This window comes from Muscardinus avellanarius (assembly GCF_963383645.1).
Source record: "Muscardinus avellanarius genome assembly, chromosome: 10".
In the NCBI taxonomy this organism is placed as follows: Eukaryota; Metazoa; Chordata; class Mammalia; order Rodentia; family Gliridae; genus Muscardinus; species Muscardinus avellanarius.
The window spans coordinates 56,152,850-56,177,190 of record NC_137796.1 but is presented as its reverse complement, the minus strand read 5'-3'; the positions used below and the strand labels follow the sequence as shown (position 1 = coordinate 56,177,190).

At 49.5% G+C, this 24,341-nt stretch overlaps 2 protein-coding genes across 2 annotated transcripts in view; one reads left to right on the top strand and one right to left on the bottom strand.

Moving 5' to 3' along the window:
* SYMPK (symplekin scaffold protein) overlaps positions 1-9,210 on the bottom strand; it is a gene marked incomplete at its 3' end in the record, with an annotated part of 32,619 nt that extends 23,409 nt beyond the window's left edge. The window contains exons 1-6 of the mRNA XM_080702759.1: positions 9,103-9,210; positions 8,933-8,998; positions 7,718-7,771; positions 7,552-7,625; positions 3,818-3,944; positions 2,497-2,746 (exon numbers count right to left, since the gene is read on the bottom strand). Coding sequence (XP_080558885.1) covers positions 2,497-2,746; positions 3,818-3,944; positions 7,552-7,625; positions 7,718-7,771; positions 8,933-8,998; positions 9,103-9,207 — 676 coding nt within the window. The 5' untranslated portion in view covers positions 9,208-9,210. The remainder of the gene's footprint in view (positions 1-2,496; positions 2,747-3,817; positions 3,945-7,551; positions 7,626-7,717; positions 7,772-8,932; positions 8,999-9,102) is intronic.
* A 7,177-nt stretch (positions 9,211-16,387) lies between these two features.
* Positions 16,388-24,122, top strand: FOXA3 (forkhead box A3; the record flags this gene model as incomplete). The annotated part of the gene is made up of 2 exons (XM_080702760.1): positions 16,388-16,456; positions 23,136-24,122. The coding sequence occupies 2 exons, from the start codon at positions 16,388-16,390 to the stop codon at positions 24,120-24,122; spliced, it is 1,056 nt and encodes a 351-aa protein (XP_080558886.1).
* Positions 24,123-24,341: the final 219 nt, after the last annotated feature.

Genomic DNA, 24,341 nt, shown 5'->3' with positions numbered 1-24,341 from the left:
AAGCCGGGCGTGGTGGGGCACCCTTGTAATCCCAGCATTTGGGAGGATGAGACTGGAGGACTGAGGTTCGTGGACAGCCTCAGCTACTTAGTGAGGCCCTCTGCAACTCAGTGAGACCCTGTTTCAAAATAAAGAATAAAAATTGGGCAGGGGTGTAGCTTGGAGGTTAAATGCCTCTGGATTCCATCCCTAGACACGCAAAAAAAAAAAAAAAAAAAAAAAAACCAGGGCTGGGGGTGTAGCTCTGAGGTAGAATGTCCCTGGATCTGACTCCTGTATCTGCGAGGAAAAAAAAAAAAGACTGAACCCACTACTGTTATACATGCTTGTTGTCTCAACGCTTGGGAGGCTGAGACATGAAGATCCAGGTTTGAGGATAGCTTCAGTTACTTAGCAAGTCCTTGTTTCCAACAAAAAATAAAAAAGACTGGGGATATAACTTGGGTTCAAACCTCAATAAAAAGAAAGACTAAGCCCTGGCACTCAGATATCTATGACTGTCTAGAAAAATGGAAAATTTAGTAATTGATTAATCCTATGTAACAGTTTTCTTCTTTGGCAGTATTAAAGACTGATACCAGGGGTACTCCACCACTGTGCTACATCCCCATTCCTATCTTTTTTTTTTTTTTTTTTTTTTTTTGAGACAAGGTCTTGTTAAATTGTCTAGGCTGGTCTCGAACTTGTGAACCTCTGCCTGCAGCCTCCCAAGTGGCTGGGATTAGAGGCATATTTCACTCTGCCTAGCCTATGACATTATTAATAAGTATAGAAATTAAGTTTTGAGGATGTTCAAAGCATGTGCTTGTAATAGCAAGAGACTAGAAATAACTGGGAATGGTGGTGCATGCCTGTAATCCTAGTATCTAAGAGACCCAGACAGAAGGATCTCAGATTTAGGACAGCCTAAGACTGTTTCAAAATTAAAAATAAAAAGCCGGGTGTGGTGGCGTATGCTTGTAATCCTAGCGCTTGGGAGGCTGAGACAGGAGGATCACACAGGTTCGAAGCCAGCCTCAGCTACTTAGTGAGGCTCTTAGCAACTTAGTGAGACCCTGTTTCCGGGAGTGTAGCCCGGAGGTAGAAAAGCCCCTGGGTTCTACCCTCAGTACCACACAAAAAAAATAAATAAATAAATAAAGCCAGGCATGGTGGTGCACGTGTGTAATCCCAGTACTTAGGAAGCTGAGACGGGAGAATTACAGGTTCACTGTCAGCCTCAGCTACTTAGTGTGGTCCTCTGCAACTTAGTGAAACCCTATTTCAAAAATAAAAAATAAAAGCCAGGAGTGGTGGCGCATGCTTGTAATCCCTGCGCTTGGGAGGCAGAGACAGGAGGATCATGAAGGTTCGAAGCCAGCCTTGCTGGCTTAAGAGACCCTGTTTCCAAATAAAAATATAAAATAGGTCTGGGAGTGTAGCCCAGAGGTAGAAGGGTTTCCAGGAACCCCAGTACCATAAAGAAAAGAAAAAAAAAAAAAAAAAAAAAAGAAAGAAAACCATATAGGAGCTGGCATTTACTTGCTCACACCCTCATGGAACCTCATTCCAAGCCTGTAAAAAGTACGCTACTACCATTTTCACTAAAAAAAAAAAAAAAAAAAAAAAAGAAAATCAAGTTCAGAGAGGAATTAACATGCGGGTCACAATGAGTAAGTGGTAAAGCTGGGATTAAACCTAGTGTCAGGGCTCTTATCCATTGCACTGTATTGCTTCCACAAATTAAAAATCATGCCAGGCATGGTGGCGCATGCTTGTAATCCCAGTACTTGGGAGGCTAAGACAGGAAGGATCACAAGTTTGCGGCCAGCCTCAGCTACTTAGTGAGGCCCACTGCAACTTAGTGAGACCCTATTTCAAAATAAAAAACAAAAAATAGGGTTGGGGGTGTAGCTTGGAAGTAGAATGCCCCTGGGTTCAATCCCCAGTACCACACAATAAACAAATAAATAAGTAAATAAATAAAAATTAAAAACCAAGCTGGGTGTGGTGGTACACATTGTGATCCTAGTACCTGGAAGGCTGAGACAGGGGGCTTGCAGATTGGAGGACAGACTCAGCAAATAGTGAGACTCTCATCAACCTACTGAGACAATGTCTCAAAATAAAAATTAAGCTGGGCATGGTGGCACACATTTGTAATCCCAGCATTTGGGAGGCTCAGACCGGAGGATCTAGGTTCCCAGAGAGCCTGCCTCAGCTACTTAGTGAGGCCCTTCGCAACTTAGTGAGACCCTGTTTCAAAATAAAGAATAACCAATAAAGCAGGGGGTGTAGCTCAGAGGTCGAATGCCCTGGATTCCGTACCCAGACCCGCAATAAATAAATAAATAAATAATAGAATTAGGGGTATAGCTCAGAGGTAGAATGTTTCTCTGAGTTGAATCCCCAGTACCAATTAAAAAAAAAATATATATATATATATATAAATAAAAAACAAGGCAAGGAGGAGGGAAGAAGGCAGCTAGCCCCAGGTGAACAAGAGGCAACTCTCACTGTGCTGGATGTAGGGGTGGTCGCGAGGGATGCGGTCCAGGCTGATGTCATGCTCCTGGCGTCGAGGTATTTCTGAGTCAGCCATGCGGGGTGACAAGGTGACAATGAGACCCTCCACAAACTTGATGGCGTGGGTGCGGATGCCATCATTGTCTGAGTCCAACAGGAGAATGATGTCTCCAGCCATGGCAGACACCATGTCCCAGCAGGCCTCCTGGAGTTCACTAATGACCCGTGACTTCACCATCCACTGCCAGAGGGGCAGGGAGGGACAGTAGAGGAAGACAAAGAGAAGGGACAACACATTAATCACCAACATCCTCCACCATCACCTAGAGAACCATAAAAGATGAGGAGTACATTCATTTGGTGGTACAGACCTGTAATCCCAATACTTGGGAAGCTGAGACAGGAGGATTGCAGATTTGAAGGCTGCCTCAGCAACTTAGTGAGATCCTGTTTCAAACTAAAAAATAAATTGGGTGGTAGCACATGCCTGTAATCCCAGTACTTGGGAGGCCAAGATAGGAGGACTTCAGGTTCGCAACCAGTCTCAGGAACTTAGTAAGACCCTGTTACAAAATTAAAAATAAAATAGGACTGAGGTGTGAATGCTGGCTGCTGGCTGGGAGGTAGAATGCCCCCGGATTCAATCACTAGTACCACACAAAAGAAAACTGATTAACTAATTAATTAATTAGGGCAGAGGACACAATGCCACATAATGTATTGTAATTATTAGGATTATAGGCATGCACCATTGCCCTCAGCCATAATTTTTGTGTGTGTGTGGTACTGGGGATGGAATCCAGAAGCATTCTATCTCTAAGCTATACCCCCAGCCCTATTTTTTATTCTTTATTTAGAAACAAGGTCTCACTGAGTTGCAAAGGGCCTAAGTAGCTGACTTTGTCCGTGAACCGCAATCCTCTTGTCTCAGCCTCCCGAATGCTGGGATTACAAGCATGTGCCACCATGCCCAGCCAGCCATGATTCTTTGTTAGGCCTGTTTCCCTTAATGGGCTGAATACCACAAAGGCAGGACCTGGAGTGTCTTGGTCACTGCTGTGTCTCTAGTACCACTTAGCATAGGGCTGGGCATAGAGAGGTGCTTGGGGGAATGTCTGCTGAATAAATAGACCAATGGAAGGAAGGAAGGATTAATGGCAATTTCCTGACGTTAGATCCCTGTGCTGTTTTTCCACAGACAGACAGCACACCTTGCAGATAAAGAATGTGATCTGACCCTCGTCTGTACTCCAACAGATCTGGCTGTAGATGAGCCGTCAGGTGGGTACCCCAGCGAGGAGGGAGCGGTTACCTGGAGGGCCACCTTGTAGAGCTGGGTCATGGTGAGGATGGCCTTCTTCACCACGTTCACATTCTCGTCCCTCAAGAGCATGTTGAGGTTTGCGATCAGTTTCAGCAGTAACTCAATGTCTCGTTTGCTGGGGGATGGAGGAAATGGGGTAAGGTCGAGGTATAGAGTTCTAGGCCAGGTGGTAGAGCCCTGGGGTATGGGCAGAAAAGGGCTCATGTCTTGGTGAACTGGAATGGAGGTAGTTGAGTCAGAGATTGCATCTGTTTTGTTTGCCAAAACACAGAAGCTGAGAACAATGGTTCGTGTCACCAGTCTGAGCTGTACCTGAACCCTTTTATCATGGCTGCTCCTGCAACCCCCACTCCTTTGCCCTGTTGGGGCTCTGGCATTCACATGAGGCTAGACAACAGACAACCACATGAATTTGGGCAACAGAGTCAGACAACCATTTGAATTTAGGCAAGTGACTTCATCTTACTTAGAATAATAAGACTTCCTACTGAATATGCTGTTGTGAAAACAGCAACATAATTATAATTCTCACAGCATATATAACAATGTGAAATTAAATATTAATCTAAGCAGTCAGAAAATATGAAACTCAACTGTGAGCTACAGGAAGGCATGAACAATATCTGTTTTGATCCCTGCTGTGTTCCAACAACCTGACATAAAATCTTGGCACATAGCAGGCACACTACATATTTGGTAAGCAAATGGGTTTTTGCAAACTCAGAAAATTTACTACAAATTCTAGTAAAGGGGGGGGTTTGACAACCTGGTGTCACAGACAGGGATGAAATCCCAGCCAACCAGAAACTGACTTGTGACCTTAAGAAAATGAAATTTCACCCTTCTGAGCCTCAGTTTTCTCTCCAATTAAGTGGGTCAAGTAACTAATGCATAGTGTCACGTGGAAGACCAAACAACAAAGGAAGTCAAGCATTTAGTACAGTGTCTGGCAAACAGAAAATATTTAAGCAACTGGGGCTATTTTATTTCCTTCCAGTCACAAAGCACCCAGTAAATGTTTAATGAATGAATGAGTAAATGACCCCTTGATAAAGTCACTTGACCATTCAGAGCTTCAGATTCTCCCTCCACAAAAAGAGGGTAACAACAGTACTCTGAAATTCAAAGGCAATAATTAGGAGAGGAACTAATACCGTGAAGAGCAGAGTAAGCAGTCCACATGACCAGTTATGACCGAACCCACTCACTTATTCAACAACTACGTGGTCAGCCCCTACTAAGTCGAGGGAACACTGGAGATACAAGGGCCAAGACAAAAGTCATGCTCCATCCCTGCGGAGGCTGACGTTTTCATGAAGAGAATTACTGGGGTAATTTCAATGAGTGAAAACCACCAAAAAAGAGCAGGGCAGACACAGTGCTAGAGGCATGGGGCTGCATGGAAGCAGCCAGGAAGGGCTTTCTGGGCAAGAGAGGCAGTTATACCACCTGATGACCTGGGGCTGAGGGTCACTACTAGACACAGCAAGTGGACAAACTATTAACATCAGCGTTTTCTGAGGCGCAGAGGACCAGAAGAGGGTGATGGGGCTAGGTGAGGAGTTTGGGTCTCAACCTAATGGTGGGGGGTGATCAACAGGGGTCTGAAAGCAAAGTAGTGATGAGACTGATTTACATTTAGCAGGATCACTCCAGCTTTCATTCATAAAAAAAGCAAAAAAGGAAGCTAGGGAGGCGGACACAGGAGGGTCACAGGTTCAAGGCCAACCTCAGTTAACAATGAGAATGAGCCGGGTGTGGTGGGGCACGCTTGTAATCCCCCCCCCCATCCTGCGCTTGGGAGGCTGAGATAGGAGGATTGCGCAGGTTCGAAGCCAGCTTTAAGAGACCCTGTTTCCAAATAAAATATAAAATAGGTCTGGGAGTGTAGCCCAGAGGTAGAAGGCCCCTGGGTTCCATGCCCAGGACCACCAAAACAAAAACAAAAACAAAAACTTGAGAATGATGCTGGGTACAGCAGCACATGCTTGTAATCCCAGTATTTGGGAATCTGAGACTGGAGGATGGCGGTTTGCAAACAGCCTCAGCTACTTAGTAGGCCCCTTCGCATCTCAGTGAGACCCTGTTTCAAAATAAAGAATAAAAAATAGGGCGGGGGGTGTAGCTCGGAGGTAGAATGCCCCTGGGTTCCATCTCCAGTACTGTGGCAATACTAGGGATTGAACCCACAGGCAGTCTACCTCTGAGCTATACCCCAATCCTTTTTTTTTTTTTTTATGGTACTGGGATGGAATCCAGGGTTATTGTACCTCTGAGCTAAACTCTCAACCCTATTTCTTGGTCTTTTTAATTTTGAAACAGAGTCTCAATGAGTTGTGAAGGGCCTTGCTAAGTAACTGAGGCTGTCCACAAACTGCAAAACTCCAGTCTCTGCCTCCTGAATGCTAGGATTACAAGTGTGCACCACGACGCCCAGCTCCTTTTTTATTTTGAAACAGGGTCTTGAAGCTGGAGGCAGTGGCGCACTCCTGTAATCCCAGTACTTGGGAAGCTGAGACAAGAGGATTGCAAGTTGAAACAAGATCCTGTTTCAAAATAAAAAAATAAAAAGCCAGGCTTGGTAGTACACACTCGTAATCCCAGTATTTGGGAGGCTGAGACAGAAGGATCACAGGTTTGAGGACAGCCTCAGTGAGACTCATCAACCTAGAAAGACAGTTTCCAAGTAAGAAATAAAATTGGGCTGGGGGTGTAGCTCAAAAGAATGACTCTGGGTTCAATCTCCAGTAGCACAAATAAATAAGTGAATAAATAAATAAGTAAAATAGGGTTGGGAATGTAGCTCAGAGGTAGAATGCTCCTGGGTTTAGCCTTCAGTACCAAGAACAAAAAAGTAAAGAAACAGGATCTAAGTTATTGAAAGTCTAAGTTGCTGAGACTGGCCTTCAACCTGTATTCTACCTCAGCTTTCCAAGTACTGGGAGGGCTGGGATTATAGGCTGTTTGCTTTAAAATAACTAAATAAAGACAAGTGCAATGGTGTATGTCTGTAGTTCTGGCTATTTGGGAGACTGAAGCAGACAGATAACTTGAGCCCAGTTCAGAGCCAGCCTGGGCAACATAGCAAGACCCTATCTCTTAAGGAAATGAGCCAGGTGTGGTGGCACATACCTGTGATCCCAGTACTTGGGAGGCTAAGACAGGATAGCCCGTTTGAAGCCAGCCTAAGCAAGTTAATGAAACTCTCAGCAACTTAGTGCGATCCTGTGCCCAAATAAAAAATAAAATAGGGCTGAGATATAGCTCAGAGGTAGAAGGTCCCTGTGTTTAATTTCCAGCAACACACATACACACAGACACAAATAGTAATAATAATGAAATAAAATAGCTAATTTTTATGTGATATGAATGTCACTTCAATTAGGGAAAAACAACAAAAAGGAATTGAGCTAGAAAACAGGAAATTAGAGAGAATGCCAATAACGTCATCCATGCAGCAGAGAACTGTGTCTTGGACCAGCACAGGAGCAGAGGCCTGGTTGGAAATGGTCAGCTGCTGTACGTATAATGAAAGTAGAGCTCACAGCCTTACTGATGATATAAATATGAAGCGTGGGAGAAGTCGAGGAATCATAGATGTGAGGTATTTGGTGGGGAATCAGTGGGAATGGGAGGGAGACAGGAGTCCAGGAAGTGGAGGGCAGGACTCCCAGGGCAAGGAGGAGTATGTCACCAAGGATGCTCCCAGTGCTGCCCCGTACCATGCCTCCTCGATGAAGCCAATGACAAATTTTCGCACTTCAATGGACTTGTCTGCTTGAAAAGCGATGATCTCCTGCCAACGTCAGACAGAAGGCAGGTCAGGCTACACGGGACTACCCAACCCCTTACCCTTAGACCCACATCCTATTCTGCTCTTTCACTCACATCCAGGAAGTTGTCCAGAAGTGTGGGGTCCTTGTTGATGATCAGCTCCTGGACCTGGAAGGAGATTGTGGTGGGAAGAAGGAACAGACATATAAAATCAGAACCAGGGGTAGCATGGGGCCGGGCAGTCCAGAAGCTCAGTTTAATCCCTGGCTCTGCCACTTCCAACCATGGCCCTGAGCAAGTGGCTTCCCCTCTCAGCCAGTTAGCTATTCTATAAAAGGAGAACCTTAAATGTCAGCTCAATGGATTGCTGGTAGGCTTCAGTGAGATCCTATGATGTACAGGTCCTGGTAGGTAGCTAGTGAGGACATGATGCACAAGGGGGCAGAAGAGGTTAGTGGCCCAGGGCTCCTACCTTTCTGAGGTCTGGCCTTCCTTAAGCTGTTCATCTACTCCCCACTTCACACTGCCACCTTTGAGCAAGCTACTTATGACAAGAAACACCCATTCCCTGAGGCCCTTGTACTGCCAGGCTCTTTGGAATAAGCCCTTCCCAAAGTATCCTCCTGCAAGCCCAGAGCTGGGACAGGCCTTGTTCCTACAATTCAAGGGACTATGGGAGAAGGGCCCTTACAACTAGGCCACCAGCACCACTCGCTCTACCAGAGGTGGCACCAATTACCCACACCACACGCTGAACTGGGGTTCTCACCCTGCAAACTGATCCCGCACCTCTGACCTGGACTGGTTTCTCTTCTAATGATTCCCTCTTTTGTCCTGGCACACACGTGCTCCTGTACCCTCTGCTTGAGACGCTGCTTGCCCTCTCTCACTCAGTGAACTTCCTGCCCTCCCAGCCCTCAGGATTGGGGCAAATGTCCCCTCTTCCAAAAAGCCTTCTCTGATTCCCCATCACTAGGCCAGGTCAGGAGACTCCTCTGGGCTCCCACTGTCCCCTGGGCTTCTCCATGTCAGCCCTGCCTGCTCTGAGTCAACTCGGTCTGGTGACAGAGGAAATGTGGTGAAGAGCAGAGGGCGTTGAGCCAGAATCCAGGACTCAAGCCCTAGTTCATCTGGCTGCTGGCAGAGAGGCCTTGAGCCAAGTATATAAACCTGAGGTGTGCTCTGCGTGCAAAGTGGGGTGAATTCCCTCCTTGTGGAGCATGACTGCACAGAGTGAGTTCCGTGCCCACAGGTGCGCCCATGTGGGCACCCGTGGAGTCACCAGTGCTCTCTCTTCACAGGTTCCAGCCCAGGGCCACCCACCCTCACCTGTTTCAGCACTGTGATCTTTGAGTCGTTGGTGATGAGCGCTGCCTGGTTCAGGAGATCCACCACCTGGAAGGAGCAGAGGCAGGTGACACACTGGCCTCCTTGAGTTCCCAGGGCTGTCACCTGGGGTGTATGGTACAGAGGCAGGAGCTGCGCCCCGCCATGCTCACCCTCTCAGAGGTGGTCATGCCATCAATGCCTGGCCCTTCCTCTTGTGTGAAAAACTGTGATGCCACGCTCCGGCGGGTGACATTGTCCCCACTGCTGGTCGCCATGGCCGCTGTCAGGTACTCCCTGGAAGAGAGGAATGGGTCAAGTTCCAGGCCTCTGTGCATAGGTTGGGATGCACTGTTACCCCACTACCCACAAAAGACTCAGCATCCTCCCCAGTCTCTTTCCCTGTGCGGCCTTCCCCTCTCCCCAGGTTTGCTCTCTGGTTCGTGCATACATGCATGGGTGTGACAGGACAAAATGATGCTTCTGAGGCCTGAGGCAGAACTCTAAACCTCACCTCTAGCACTTTACACATAGCATACCAACCAAAAATATCTGCCAATGACCAAAGCAGCCACCCTGCTGGCCTCTGGGCCTCCTGCTTCTCCATCTGAGCTGTACTCTGGACTGGACGCCAAAGCAAACTCTGCGTGTATGCATGTTTGTGTGTGCTACCAGGGGTTGAACCCAGAAGCATTCTACCTCCAAGCTACACCCCCAACCCTATTTTTTTTATTTTTTGTGGTACTGGGAATGAAACCCAGGGGCATTGTACCTCCGAGCTATATCTCTAGCCCTATTTTTAGTCTTTTTAGTTTTTAAACAAGGTCTGAGTTGTAAAGCCTCGCTAAGTAGCTGAGGCTGTCCGCGAACTGCGATCCTCCTGTTTCCGTCTCCCGAATACTAGGATTATAAGCATGCGCCAACACACCCGGCCTCAGCCCTATTTTTTATTCTTTATTTTGAAACAGGATCTCACTAAGTTGCAGTGGGCCTCACTAAGTAGCTGAGGCTGGCGCGAACTGCGATCCTCTGGTCTCAGCCTCTCAAGTCCTGGAATTACAAGTATGTGCCACCACGCCTGGCTCAGAGCAAACTTTCTAAAACAGCTCTGAGGAACACCAGTCAGAGCCCCCTGCTAGAACGCTTCACTTCAGCTGTTCCCTGGAATATTATAGGGAACTGTTTTGTCTTTTTGTATGTGTGTATGGTACTGGGGATTAAACCTAGGAGCATTTTACATCCAAGTTATTTTACATCCAGCCCTATTTTGTGTGTCTGGAATTGAGGATTAAACCCAGAAGCATTCTACCTATGAGCTACAGTCCCAGTTCTATTTTATTTTTATTTTGAAACACAACCTCACTTGGCTGATGAGTCTCACTACTTGCTGACTGTCCTCAAACCTGTGATCCTCCTGTCTCAATCTCCCAAGTACTGGGATTACTAGCATACTACATCCAGCTACTTTTAAATTTTTATTTATTTATTTATTTATTTACTTACTTACTTACTTACCTACTTACTTACTTAGTGGGTCTGGGGGTGGAACCCAGGAGCATTCTACCTCCGAGCTACACCTCCTGCCCTATTTTTTATTCTTTATTTTGAAACCGGGCCTCACTGAGTTGCAGAGGGCCTCACTAAGTAGCTGAGGCTGTTTGTGTACGGCAATCCTTCAGTCTCAGCCTCCCCAATGCTGGGATTACAAGCATGTGCCACCACGCCCGGCTACTTTATTTTTGAAACAGAATCTTGCTAGGTTGATGAGTCTCACTACTTACTGAGGCTATCCTCCAACCTGTGATCCTCCTGTCTCAGCCTCCCAAGTATTGGAATTACAAGCGTGAACCAGCACACCCAGCTTTGAAAAATGAGGAAGGGAATTCTGGACATCTATCATAAAGCCATACTACAAAATTATGAAATGATTTCAAACAGATATCAATTACACAATGAAACCAATTATAACACTATTTGCAATAGCAAAATATTAGAAGGAAACCATGTGTTCACAAATAGGGAGATTGGCTGAAAATAATACATCCACATACTAGAAGACCATACAGAGCCGGCCCGGTGGTGTATGCCTGTAATCCTAGTACTTTAGAGTCTGAAACAAGAGGATTGGAGATTGGAGGCCAGCCTCAACAATTTAATGAGACCCTATTTCAAAATTAAAAACTAAAAAGGACTGGGGATGTAGCTTGGAGGTTCAATCCCCAGTACCAAAAAGAAAAAAAAAGACTACACTCCTATAAACAGAATGAGAAAATCAGGCATGGTACCGGCCACTTGTAATCCCAGTACTTGGGAAGTTGAGACAGAAGGATTACAGGTTTGAGGCTACCTCAGCAATTTAGCGAGGCTCTCAGCAACAGAAGGAGACCTTGTTTGTTTTTCCTTGGGTGATACTGAGGATTGAACCCAGGGGTGCTCTACCTCCAAGCTATACCCCCCAGTCCGATTTTTTGTTGTTGTTTTGAAACATGGGCTACTAGGTTGCTGAGCCTTGCTATGTTGCTGCGGCTGTCCTCCAACCTGCAATTCTGTCTAAGCCTCCCAAGTACTGATATCATAAGGATTCACCACCATTCCTGGCTCTGAGATCCTGTTTCAAAATAAAAAATAAAATAGGGCTAACGAGCCAAGAGCCACGGCCACTTAGCAACTAGCATACTGCTATCCCTAGTCAGAATGTTAATGATGACATTTCCCACTCTTTTTTTTGGCCCTGGTGATTGAACCCATAGGCGCTCTACCTCAGCTACACCTCACCTCCAGCCCTTTTTATCTTGAAACAGGGTATTGCTAGGTTGCTGAAGATCTCACTAAATTGCTGAGACTGGCCGCAAACCTGGGATGTTCCTGTTTCAGCCTCAGAAGTTCTGAGGCTGGAAAAAAAAAACACCTTTTTTCTTTTTGCACTAGGGACGGAACCCAGAGGCATTTTACCTCCAAGCTACAACCTCAGCCTGATTTTATTTCTTATTTGGAAACAGGGCTCTCGCTAGGTTGCTGAGTCTTGCTAAGTTGCTGAGGCTGGTTTTGAACCTCTGATCCTCCTCTCTCAGCCTCCCACGCACAAGGATTACAAGCAAGCACCATTATGCCCAGCCCTGGTGAACTTTTCATGATGAAAATACATCAAGAGCCACTCAAACTTTTTATCATTTCCTTCTTCTGCTTTGTAGTTTGCCTTTGTGTGTGTGTGGGGGGTGGGTACTGGGAGGCATGGACAGGATGACTGCAGGTTCAAAGTCAGCCTCAGCAACTCAGTCAGGCTCACATCAACTTAGTAAGACCCTGCTTCCAAATAAATAAAATAAAGTAGGGCTGGGGGTGTAGCTCAGAGGTAAAATACCACTGGATACACTCCCTAGCAAAAGACACACACACACACACACACACACACACACACACACGAGCACAAAATGGCACAGTGGGCTGTGATTTATAATCCCAATACTTGGGAGGAAGAGAAAAAAGAATTACTAGTTTGCCATACCAAAATCCACAGATATAAACCAGGCATGGTGGCACACGCTTGTAGTCCCAGAGCTTGGGAGGCTGAGACAGGAAGATCACACAGGTTCAAAGCCAGCCTCAGCTACTTAGTGAGGCTCCCAGCAACTTAGTGAGACCCTGTTTCCAAATAAAAGCCCCTGGGTTCCACCCCCAGTACCACAAAATAAATAAAATCCACAGATGCTCAAGTTGCTTATATCTAATGGCATAGCAAAACCGGGTGTGGTGGCACACACTTGTAATCCCAGCATTCGAGAGGTGCCTCCCCAATGCTGAGATTAAAGGATCACAACTTAGTGAGGCCCTCCACAACTTAGACCTGTTTCAAAATAAAAATAAAAATGGGACTGGGGCTGTAGCTTGGAAGTACATCATTCTGGGCTTAATCTCTACTACACCACACATACACACACAGAGCAAACTGTGGCCTGTAATCCGTGTTTAGGAGGCTGAGACAGGAAGATCACAAGTTCAAGGCCAGCTTTGTCAGTCTCTTGGCAAATGAGAGACTGTTTCAAAGTAAAAAGTACTGGGGATGTAGCTTAGTGATAAAGCACACCTGAATTCAATCAGTATAACCCATGCCCATCCACTTGTATAATTTTGCTGGGAAGGGGAAGGTACTGGATATTGAATGGGGAGGGGGTTCTACCTGAGCTATACCCTCTAGTCCTTTATATTATTTTGAAACAGGTCTCACTAAGGTACTATGTGCTGGCCTCAAAGTTGTAATCACCTCTCACCTTCCTAGGTAATGGAATTAAAGGCATGAGCACTGGCTCTCCTGTATATCTTTTTTGTGTGTGTGTGGGTCTGGGGGTGGAACCCAGGGGCATTCGACCTCCGAGCTATACCTCCTGCCCTATTTTTTATTCTTTATTTTGAAACAGGGTCTCACTGAGTTGCAGAGGGCCTCACTCAGTAGCTGAGGCTGTCCGCGAACCGCGATCCTCCGGTCTCAGCCTCCAGAATGCTGGGATTACAAGAGTACGCCACCACACCCGGCTCCTGGATATCTTTAAATCATCTCTAGATTACTGGTAATATCTACTACAATGTAAATCCTATGTAAATAGTTGTTATCCTGTGTTATTTAGGGAATAATGAAAAAGAAGACTGTAAGCAGGGCGTGGTGGCGCACGCTTGTAATCCCAGCAGCTTGTAATCCCAGCATTCGGGAGGCTGAGACAGGAGGGTCGCGGTTCATGGACAGCCTCAGCTACTTAGTGAGGCCCTTCACAACTCAGTGAGAACTGTTTCAAAATAAAGAATAAAGCCGGGCGTGGTGGCGCATGCTTGTAATCCCAGCGCTTGGGAGGTTGAGACAGGAGGACTGCACAGGTTCAAAGCCAGCCTCAGCTGGTTTACGAGACCCTGTTTCCAAATAAAATATAAACTAGGTCTGGGAGTGTAGCCCAGAGGTAGAAGGCCCCTGGGTTCCATTCCCAGCACTACCAAAAAAAAAAAAAAAAAAAAGAATAAAAAATTGGGCAGGGGGTGTACCTTGGAGGTCAAATGCTTCTGGGTTCCATACACATACACACACACACACACACACACACACACACACACACAGTCTGTGTTCTCTGAGGCACACCCCTAGCCTTTTCTCTCTCTCTCTCTTTTGGTGGTACCAATAAAACCCAGGGGTATTCTACCTCCAAGCTTAACCTCCAGCCCTACAATTTTTATTTTGAAACAAGGCCTCACTAAGTTTCTGAGGCTCACTTAGAACCTGTGATCCTCCTGTCTCAGCCTCCCAAGTACTGGGATTAGAAATGTGCGCCAATACACCAGCCACATACTTTTTTATTTTGAAACAGTCTCATTAAGTAGCCAAAGGCCTCTCTGAATTGCTGAGACTAGCCTCAAACCAGTAATTCTCCAGTCTCAGCCTCCCTAGTACTGTGATTACAGGCATGCACCACTATGCTCAACTCCCAAATATTTTCAACTCAAGGTTGGTTGAATCCATAGATGTAGAATTTTGATACAGAGGGCTGGCTGTCTACTGTACAATAAACACTACTTTATTTGCTTTCAGCTTTCCTCCTCTTGTTTTATTATACAGTTGTACAGTATCTCTTATTATGTGGATGTATCTTGGTTATTTTAGCTAGTCAATGTTTCTGAAGAACATGTGGAATGTCTGCATTCTTTGTATTAAGGCTAATATCACTGTTTCGTCTCCCTCCCAATGTATTACTTATAGACTGGGCTGCCCCACTCCCACAAGGGAGCGTCACTACTCCCCTGTTACCCCAAAGAGTGGCTCAATGAGAACTTTTCATTCATTGACTAAACATAAACTGGGCATCTCCAGTGTTACGGCCACCGTGCTGGGAAGACAGCGCTGGCTAAGACACAGTCATTGCTCTCGTGGAGTTCAAAATCACAGATATAATCTAACACACACACACAAAAACTAGGCCACACGTAACAAGAAGGAAAGAAAAAAGGCCCTATCAGAACCCTGAACACGCGGATTTGGGAGTGGGGGCGGGAAAGGAGGGCTTCGCAGGGGAAGTGACGTTGACGCGGAGCCCAAAAGATGAATGGGAGTTAGCTAAGCTGAACGGGTAGCAGGATGTTGCGGGCGGAGGGTCAGCCTGGCCAAAAACCCTGAAGCAGGAAGGCGCACGGAGAGCTTGAGGAATCGAGAGGCCGGTGCAGCTGTTAGGTGGGGGGCCAGCAAAAACACCGAGTGGCGTCCGGCGCCGTCTGCTCGGCGGAAGCGCCTGCGGGGCCACATTGGAACTTTGGCGTGTGGGCACCAGGGAGCCGAGGAAGGGTCCAGGGCTGGGTGCCCAGCACCGCTGCGCCCCGCTCCTCACTCGCCCTGCCTCCGCCCGCGTCCCGGTCCCCTCGCGGCCCCTGCTCCCGTCGTCCTCGGGTCCCCGCGTTCCTCCCGCTCACCGCGGCTCCGGCCTCCGTCCCCCTCGCGCCCCCTCAGCAGCGCCTCTCCGCAGACGCTGCTGCCGCCATCTTCCGCCCGCCGCCGTGACGCTGCGCACGCGCCGCACACGCGGGGCTGCCGGGATGTGGAGTCCGGCCCGCGGCCCGCCCCCCGGCCCGGGCTCCATTTCCGGCCGACGGGCCCTATGCCTCCTGGGAAATGTGGTTCCGGGTGGAGGCGCCGGACGGAAGCAAGGGTAGAGGCTTCTGGGAATTGGAGTCCACGGAGGTAGGGAGCCCTGGACGGCTGGCTCCGGTTAGAGTGAAGAGTCCCGGGGCCCGAGCGCTTGGGCGGGAGGGGTGTCCTGTCGCCCTGGGCGGGCCCCGGCAGAGGCCCCAAGCCTCTCCGCCTCTGGTTCTGATCTTGTACACAGTCTGAAGCATTTCCAGCCGTCGATGCTTGTCTCCCGATCCGTCCAATAGGAATGTAGGTTCAAGCGTCTCCGACGGGTCCTTACAGTAGTGGCTCGTAGGTGCCCCTGGGGTCCATGGCGTTCTCGGCCCCCTTTCCTCCGCAGCAGACATGCTGGGCTCTGGCTTTTCTCCCTCTCAGGTCGAGATGATGGAAACTCCCTGGGATGGGAAGGCGCCCCAGTTCCGTCCTGGGGACCCTTCTATATGCGCTGTCTCCCTCCTGTAGCTTCCTCACTCTTCATCCAGCTCCGGCTCCCGCGTCCCCGGGCTGCGGCTCCCGGCGCCTGAGGTCTGTCTCCTCGCGATCCCGCAGGGGGCGCCCCAGTCCGAGCGCACCGCCCTCGGGGAGGCGGGAGGGGAGCCCGGGGCGGACGAGGGCGGGGGTGTCCCGGCTATAAAGCGTGGCCTCCTCCCGCGGCGCTCGGGACAGCGGGACCCCGAGCGGTCGGACGGACGGGCGGACGGCCGGGCGCTGGTCGGAACTCAGGCAGTGCCCGCCGAGAGACCCGGAGCACTCAGTTCCCCCGGGCCGAGCCGGGGCGGGTGGGGGCGCAGGACCGGGGGATGCTGGGCTCGGTGAAGATGGAGGCCCATGACCTGGCCGAATGGAGCTACTATCCGGAGGCGGGCGAGGTGTGTCCTCGGGCATGGCGGAGCGGGAAGCGGGGTGGCAGGTTTCAGGCCATTGGGTTTAAATGAGTGCAGGGACCGTGGGGTGGGCTCAGATGCGGGCCAAGGCATCTAGCTGGGAGCCTGAAAGCTCGGGGCACGGAGACCAGGTGTGAGAGTCATAGAGGAGAAGACTCGGAAGCGCGCTTTAGGAAAGCTAGGTCGGGCGAGGGCTGAAATGGAAGGAGAATTCAGGCGAGGGTCAGGTCACACCGTAAACGTGAGGACCAGGCGTTGGGCCCCCCAAATCAGACGATTTTTAAAGTGAACCAACCAAAGATAGGAATCAGAGCTCCAGGGTAGGAGATAGAGGTGCCGGATTGTAGGAGATGGGATTCAAAACGGAGGGGGAAAAGATAGGGACTGACAGGGGAGAAGGTCACTTATTAAGGGAAGTCGAGGGCTAGGAATACAGTGTTAAAGATGGGGGTTGTGGGACGGAAATCGGAATTAGGGTTCAGGGAAAGGACCAGCTAGCGATCTAAGATAGGGTCAAAAATAGGGGCTGTTGGTGGTGGTCAGGCATAAGGGATGGAGATTCTAGGTAATGAAGCTTCATGGGGAGAGTCTGAAATAACAGGTGACTTAGATAGTTGAGCACCTTTTAGATGGCGTCAGTCTTGGGGACCTCAGAGCAAGAAAAGGGGCCCTCAGCATCTGCAGGAAAGGGGTCTGTCTTCATCCCTTTATTCCTACCCATGACGCTCAACAGGGACTTCCCAAGTCAGGAGACTGGAGGGTTTCAGATTGTGCCCCCCGCACTCCCCAATCCAGCAACTTCCAGCCGCTGCTAAAGCCCTCATCCAGTCCCACCTCAGACAGAGTAGGAGGCTGTTCCATATCCTAATTCCCTCACCCTAGCGAACACAAAGCTCCTCCCAGACCTAGCGCCCCTTCTTGCCACAAGGGCTCCTGCTTTGCCCCCTCCCTCTACAATCAATGTTGTGAGGTTGGGGAGGTGGGCATGGGGTGTGAGCATGTGTGGAGCTGGAATGGTTAGGTTTTGCAAGAATATCTGCTGGCTCCTGGGGTGGGTGGGTGGTTCTGGGTTTTTAAGCTATCAGGTGGGACTCCTGGTGTGGGGCTTGGCTAGGTGCCCAGGAGGGGCCTGTCCTGGTCTGGGGAGGTGTGAGGTGCATGTGGGGTGCGGCAGGTCTGACTGGGGAAGGGACTCGAGCCTTGAGAGGTGGCAGAGGACAGCTGGAGCTATCAGTTCTATGGGGAAGGCAGAGACCAGAGTGGAAGGAGGAGGATCCCAGGTAATGAGGAATCCCAACTGATCCCTGGAGAGCTCAGAGTCTGGGCACAGGATTTAAGATGTCCAAACCAACTACAAATCAGTGTTTCTGAAGGGGCACAAAGAGTAAGTGGTGGGAGCCAGACTGGGTGAGGCACGCCTGTAATCTCAGTACTTGGAAGGCTGAGACTGGAGGATCACAGGTTTGAGGCCAGCCTCAGAAATTTAGGGACACCATCAGCAACTTAATGAGATCCTGTTTCAACATAAAAATTAAAAAGAGCTGGAAACCGGACGTGGTGCGCATGCTTGTAATCCCAGCATTCGGGAGGCTGAGACCAGGGGATTGCGGTTCGTGGACAACCTCAGCTGCTTAGTGAGGCCCTCTGCAACTTAGTGAGACCCTGTTTCAAAATAAAGAATAAAAAATAGGGCAGGGGGTGTAGCTCAGAGGTCAAATGCCCCTGGGTTCCATCCCCAGACCTGCAAAAAAAAAAAAAGAGGTTGGAGGTGTAGCTTGGAAGTAAAATGCCCGTGGGTTCAATCCCCAGTTCCAAAAAAAGTAAGTTATGGAGGGTCCAGACAGGAGTAGATGTTTGGGGTACGGTCTGAATGGATCCAGGTTTGTGTGGAGATTGGAGGGGCAGCTGAGCACAATTGCACAATGTCTGTAATCCCAGTACTTGGGAGGCTGAGACAAGAGGACCCACGGTCAGAGGCCAACTTTACCAATTTAGCGCAACCCTGTTTCCAAATAAAAAGGACTGGAAGGGCAGCTCAGAGGTAGGATGTCCAAGTGCAATCCCCAGTACCAAAAAAGAAAAAGAAAAAAATATTGAGGGACACCCTGGCAGTGACCAACGTTAGGGAGGACGCTTTGGAAGAACGGCCATATGGGAGGTTGGACATGATTTGAGGGCTACTTGCCTGCTGGTCTCCCCAGCATTCCCATCTGGTGAGCCCACCTCTTCCTGTTGGGCCAGAACACTGGTTAAGAAGGGAGAGGATCCCCAGACCACCTCTTGCCCACCACACCCTCCTCTGGAGTGACTATCTGTGTGGCTCCACTGGTCCCAGGTCTCACTGATCAGCTGATCTAATCCCCCCTCCTTTTCCTGGCGGGAAATCTGAAGCCTTGCAGAGTGCCGGGGTGCCCGAGCTGGTCAGGGACTGGAAAGTCGGCTTCTACCCCCTCACTGCCACCCTCAGCTCCCAGTCACACCCTTCTCCAGAAACAATAAGGAAATGAAAGGGGAGAAATTCCAGCCTCCAGGGGGTGGGGGTGCAGGTCCCCTGAGGGCTTCCCCCCAATTCAGCCCCGCCCTGTGGGGGGAGATCCGGTTCAGACCCGGACGCCAGGGGTGCATCCCAGCGGAGGGGCGTGGGAAAGCCTAGGGTGGATTAGAGCAGCTGGAGAGCTTGAGGTCAGACCTCAAGGAGGACTTCCGGGTGGGTGGGGAGCCAGAAAAGGAGGGCCCTAGGGTCCCAGAGAACCTGACTGCGTTGGAGAAGTGGGGCAGAGTGCAGGGAGATCTACAAAGTGTCTGAGGTTGCCCCTGAGTTCATCCTCTTCCCCCATCTATTATTCTAGAGAGGGACGGGAGACCTGCAGCCAACTGCGGTGGGGGGGTGAGAGGTCTCCACTTTGTGGAGGAGGGGCTGAACTCCAAGTTCCCTGTGAGACTCCTGGGGAGATGTAGATGTAGCGGTAGGGGAGATAAACAGGTGCAAAGATACTGCCTGCCAGAGAATGGGGTGGGGGAGGGGAGTGGGAGAGAGAATGCCCAGGAGGGGAGAAACAGATAGAGCAGTGGCCAGGCCAGTACGTGGAAGGCTGAGACAGACGGGTCCAAGTTCGAGGCCAGCCTCAGCCACTTAGCGAGCCCATCAGCAGTTAGTGAGGTCTGGGAATGTAGCTCAGTGGTAGAGCTACCCTGGATTCAATCCCCAGTACTGCCCCCCCACACACACACACACGCATATACACACAAAGACGTAGAGATGGGAAGTTGCTCAGACCTATGGAGACAGGGAAAGATGGACAGATACACAGAGACAGAAGTGGCTGACAGAAACCCAGGCATGGTTGCTCATACTTGTAATCCAGTACTTGGGAAGCTGAGACAGGAGGATCACAGGTTCAAGGCCAGCCTCAGATACTTAATGAAACTTAGTGAGACCCTGTTTCTAAGTAAGTAAGTACTACTACTACTACTAATAATAATAATAATAATAATAATAAATAATAATAAACAGGGCTGGAGTGTAGCTCAGAAGTAGAATGCTCCTGGTACCACAAATCCCCAGTACCACAAAAAGAGAAAGAGAGAGAGAGAGAAAGGAAGGAAGGAAGGAAGAAAGAAGAAAGGGTTAATAGAGATCACAGGAGACAAGAGAGAAGGAGAGGAAGGCTTCCCTACGGGAACCCATACCAGGGTCCTTTGCACCTGTCCCTGACTCCCAAGGTGGCCCTTTCTCTCTGGACCTTGGGACTGGCAGACACTAAGAGTGGCAGGAAACCAGAAGGTATCCAGTGTTAATAATCCACAGCCAAAGGGCTCCAGTCAAGTGGACGCGGCAGGGCAGATGGGGCAGATGGGGCAGATGAAAAACGAGGAGAGGACACATGGCAGTCAGCGGGTGAGCAGGGTGGATGCACAGACAGGAACCGCTGTCGGTGTACTTTCTCTTTTCCTCGCCTGTCGTGCTCCCTGTCATCCTGTGAGACTGTCGGCTTCATGAGGACAGCCACTTTTCCATCTCTCTTGGTCACTGTTTTTTGTTTGTTTTGTTTTGTTTGTGATTCTGGGGGTGGAACCCAGGGCTTTTCTACCTCCGAGCTACACTCCAGCCTTATTTTATCATTTATTTGGAAACAGGGTCTCACTAAGTTGCTGAGAGCCTCACTAAGTAGCTGAGGCTGGCTTCTAACCTGTGCGATCCTCCTGTCTCAGCCTCCCAAGCGCAGGGATTACAAGTGTGGGCTACCACGCCTGGCTGGTCACTGCTCTGTGTGTGTGTGTGTGTGTGTGTGTGTGTGTGTGTGTGTGTGTGTGTGTGAGAGATAATGGGGGATTGAACTAGGGTGTTCTACCTCTGAGCTATACCCTAGTACTTTTTATATCCTGCAGCTGAGCTAGAACCTGTGCTCCTCCTGTTTCAGTTTCCCAGTTACTGGGATTAAAACCGTGTGTACCACTCCCGGTTTCTGATCACATTTTTTAACCTATAAAAACAGTAATTTGTAAACTGGGCATGGTGGCGCACACTTGCAATCCCAGTACTTGGGAGGCTGAGACAGGAGGATTTTAGGTTCGAAGCCAGCCTCAGCTACTTAGTGAGGCTCTCAGCAACTTAGTGAGACCCTGTTTCCAAATAAAATATAAAATAGGTCTGGGGGTGTAGCCTGGAGGTAGAAAGCTCCTGGCTTCCATCCCCAGTGCCTAAATAAATAAACTAGGAGCCGGGCGTGGTGGCGCACACTTGTATTCCCAGCATTCGGGAGGCTGAGATCAGAGGATCGCGGTTTAGAGACAGCCTCAACTACTTAGTGAGGCCCTCCGCAACTTAGTGAGACCCTGTTTCAAAATAAGGAGTAAAAAATAGGGCTGGGGGGGGTGTAGCTTAGAGGTCGAATGCTCCTGGGTTCCATCACCAGACCTGCAAATAAATAAATAAATAAATAAATAAATAAATAAAATAAAATAAAATAGGGCTGTGGGTATAGCTCAGAGTTAGAATGCCCTGGGTTCAATCCCCAGTAACACAAGAAAGGAAAGGAAGAAAAGAGAAGAGTCAGCCAGGTGAGATGGTGCACACCTGTAATCCCAGTACTTGGGAGACTGACACAGGAGGATCGAAGGTTTGAGGATAGTCTCAACAAGTAGTGAGACGCTCATCAACCTGATAAGACCCTGTTTCAAAATAAAAATAAATTAGGGCTGGGGGTGTATCTCAAAAGTAGAATGGCCCTGTGTTCAATCCCCAGTACCACACAAAAAAAAATTTGGTCAGTTTTTATTGATGTCTCAGTTTTTTCAAGGAAAGAATTTTTTTTGTGTGTTTTGGAACGTCTTTTTTTTTTTTTTTAAGTACTGGGATTGAACCCAGGGGCTCTTTTATTCTTTTTTTTTTTTTTTTTTTTTTTTTTTGGTGGTACTGGGGTTCCTGGAAACTCTTCTACCTCCGGGCTACACTTCCAGGCACCTTTTTTTAAAAAATATTTTTATTTGGAAACAGGGTCTCTTAAGCCAGCGAGGCTGACTTCGAACCTGCACTATCCTGTCTCTGCCTCCCAAGCACTGGGATTACAAGGTGCGCCACCACGCCCGGTGCTTATTCTTTATTTTGAAACAGGATGTTGCTAAGTTGCAGAGAAGCTGAGGCTGATTGCAAACCCATGATCCTCCTGTCCCTGCCTCCCAAATACTGAGATTTACAAGCATGTGCCATCACGTTAGCCACATCTTTACTTTCTTAAAAATTACTGAAGATTCTGTATAGTTTCTATTTATTTATTTATTTATTTATTTATTTATTTATTTATTTATTTTTGGTGGTACTGGGGTTCCTGGAAGCCCTTCTACCACCGGGCCACACTTCCAGACCTATTTTATTTTTGAAAACAGGGTCTCTTAAGCCAGTGTGGCTGGCTTCAAACCTGCGCGATCCTCCTGTCTCCGCCTCCCAAGTGTGGGGATTACAAGTGTGCGCCACCACGCCCGGCTTGTATAGTTTCTGTTGATGTGAGTTTTGTGTATTAATATTTACCATAAGGACGGGCATGTTGGTGCACACCTGTAATCCCAGTACTGGGGAGGCTGAGACAAGAGAATCACAAGTTTTGGGGTGTTTTTTGGTACTGGGGTGGAGCCCAGGGGCTTTTCTACCTCCGGGATATACTCCCAGACCTATTTTATACTTTATTTGGAAACAGGGTCTCACTAAGTTGCTGAGAGCCTCACTAAGTAGCTGAGGCTGGCTTTGAACCTGTGTGATCCTCCTGTCTCAGCCTCCCAAGCACGGGGATTACAAGCGTGCGCCACCACACCTGGCTAGGACCATAAATTGGCATTTAACAAGACCCTGTTCTGGGAAAAAGGGGAAGAGTGGGGTTGTAGCTTGAAAGTAGAGCACCCCTGGTCCAATTCCCAGTACAAAAAAAAAAATGGTTTTGACTTTGTGGATACCCTAAAAGTTTCAGAAACCCCCAGGGTGTCCCGGATCACACTTTGAAAACCACTTCAACCATGCCGTGGAGCGTCTGGGAGCACAGAGGGCTGAGAGACAGCTCTCTTGAGAGACAAGGAATGATGGCACGCACTTGCAGAGGCAGGATGGTCAGACGGACACACAATGGGTCTGAGTGGAAACCCACTAACCCTTCCCATCTCTCTCTCCCTGCAGGTCTACTCGCCGGTGACCCCCGTGCCCACCATGGCCCCCCTCAACTCCTACATGACTCTGAACCCTCTGAGCTCACCCTATCCCTCAGCGGGGCTCCCTACCTCCCCACTGCCCTCGGGACCCCTGGCGCCCCCTGCCCCTGCAGCGCCCCTGGGACCCACCTTCCCAGGCCTGGGCACCAGCAGTAGCGGAGGCAGCAGCTCGGGGTTCGGGGCCTCGGGGCCAGGGCTGGTGCACGGGAAGGAGATGCCTAAGGGGTACCGGCGGCCCCTGGCCCACGCCAAGCCGCCCTACTCGTACATCTCGCTCATCACCATGGCCATCCAGCAGGCGCCAGGCAAGATGCTGACCCTGAGCGAGATCTACCAGTGGATCATGGACCTCTTCCCTTACTACCGGGAGAACCAGCAGCGCTGGCAGAACTCCATCCGCCATTCGCTCTCCTTCAACGACTGCTTTGTCAAGGTGGCGCGCTCCCCAGACAAGCCGGGCAAGGGCTCCTACTGGGCCCTGCACCCCAGCTCCGGGAATATGTTCGAGAATGGCTGCTACCTGCGCCGCCAGAAGCGCTTCAAGCTGGAGGAGAAGGTGAAGAAGGGGAACAGCGGAACCCGGAATGGCACGGGGTCTGCGGCCTCCACCACCACACCGACAGCCGCCGCCATCACCTCCCCGCCCCCGCCCCCACCCCCGCCTCCTCCACCTTCGGAGCCGGAGGCCCAGGCTGGGGACGATGTGGGGGCACTGGACTGCGGCTCCCCAGCTCCCTCCACACCCTATTTCACTGGCCTGGAGCTCCCGGGGGAGCTGAAGCTGGACGCACCCTACAACTTCAACCACCCTTTCTCCATCAACAACCTGATGTCGGAACAGACGCCAGCGCCTCCCAAACTGGACGTGGGGTTTGGGGGCTATGGGGCTGAGAGTGGGGAGCCTGGGGTCTACTACCAGGGCCTCTATTCTCGCTCTCTGCTTAACGCATCCTAGCAGGGGGGTGGGGACGTGGTGGTGGGGTATGGCCATGGCCCGCACCATCGGGCTCTCAGGGCCTGGTTCTTTCCGTGATGCTTGGCTGGCCTCATGGTTAACATCTTGTTTGCTCTCCTACTTACTGCCATGACCCATTGGGTACTATGATAACAGCCATAGACATGGCGGTGGCCTTATGGGCTACTGGGAAGACTGCCATGCTGACCGATGTGACTG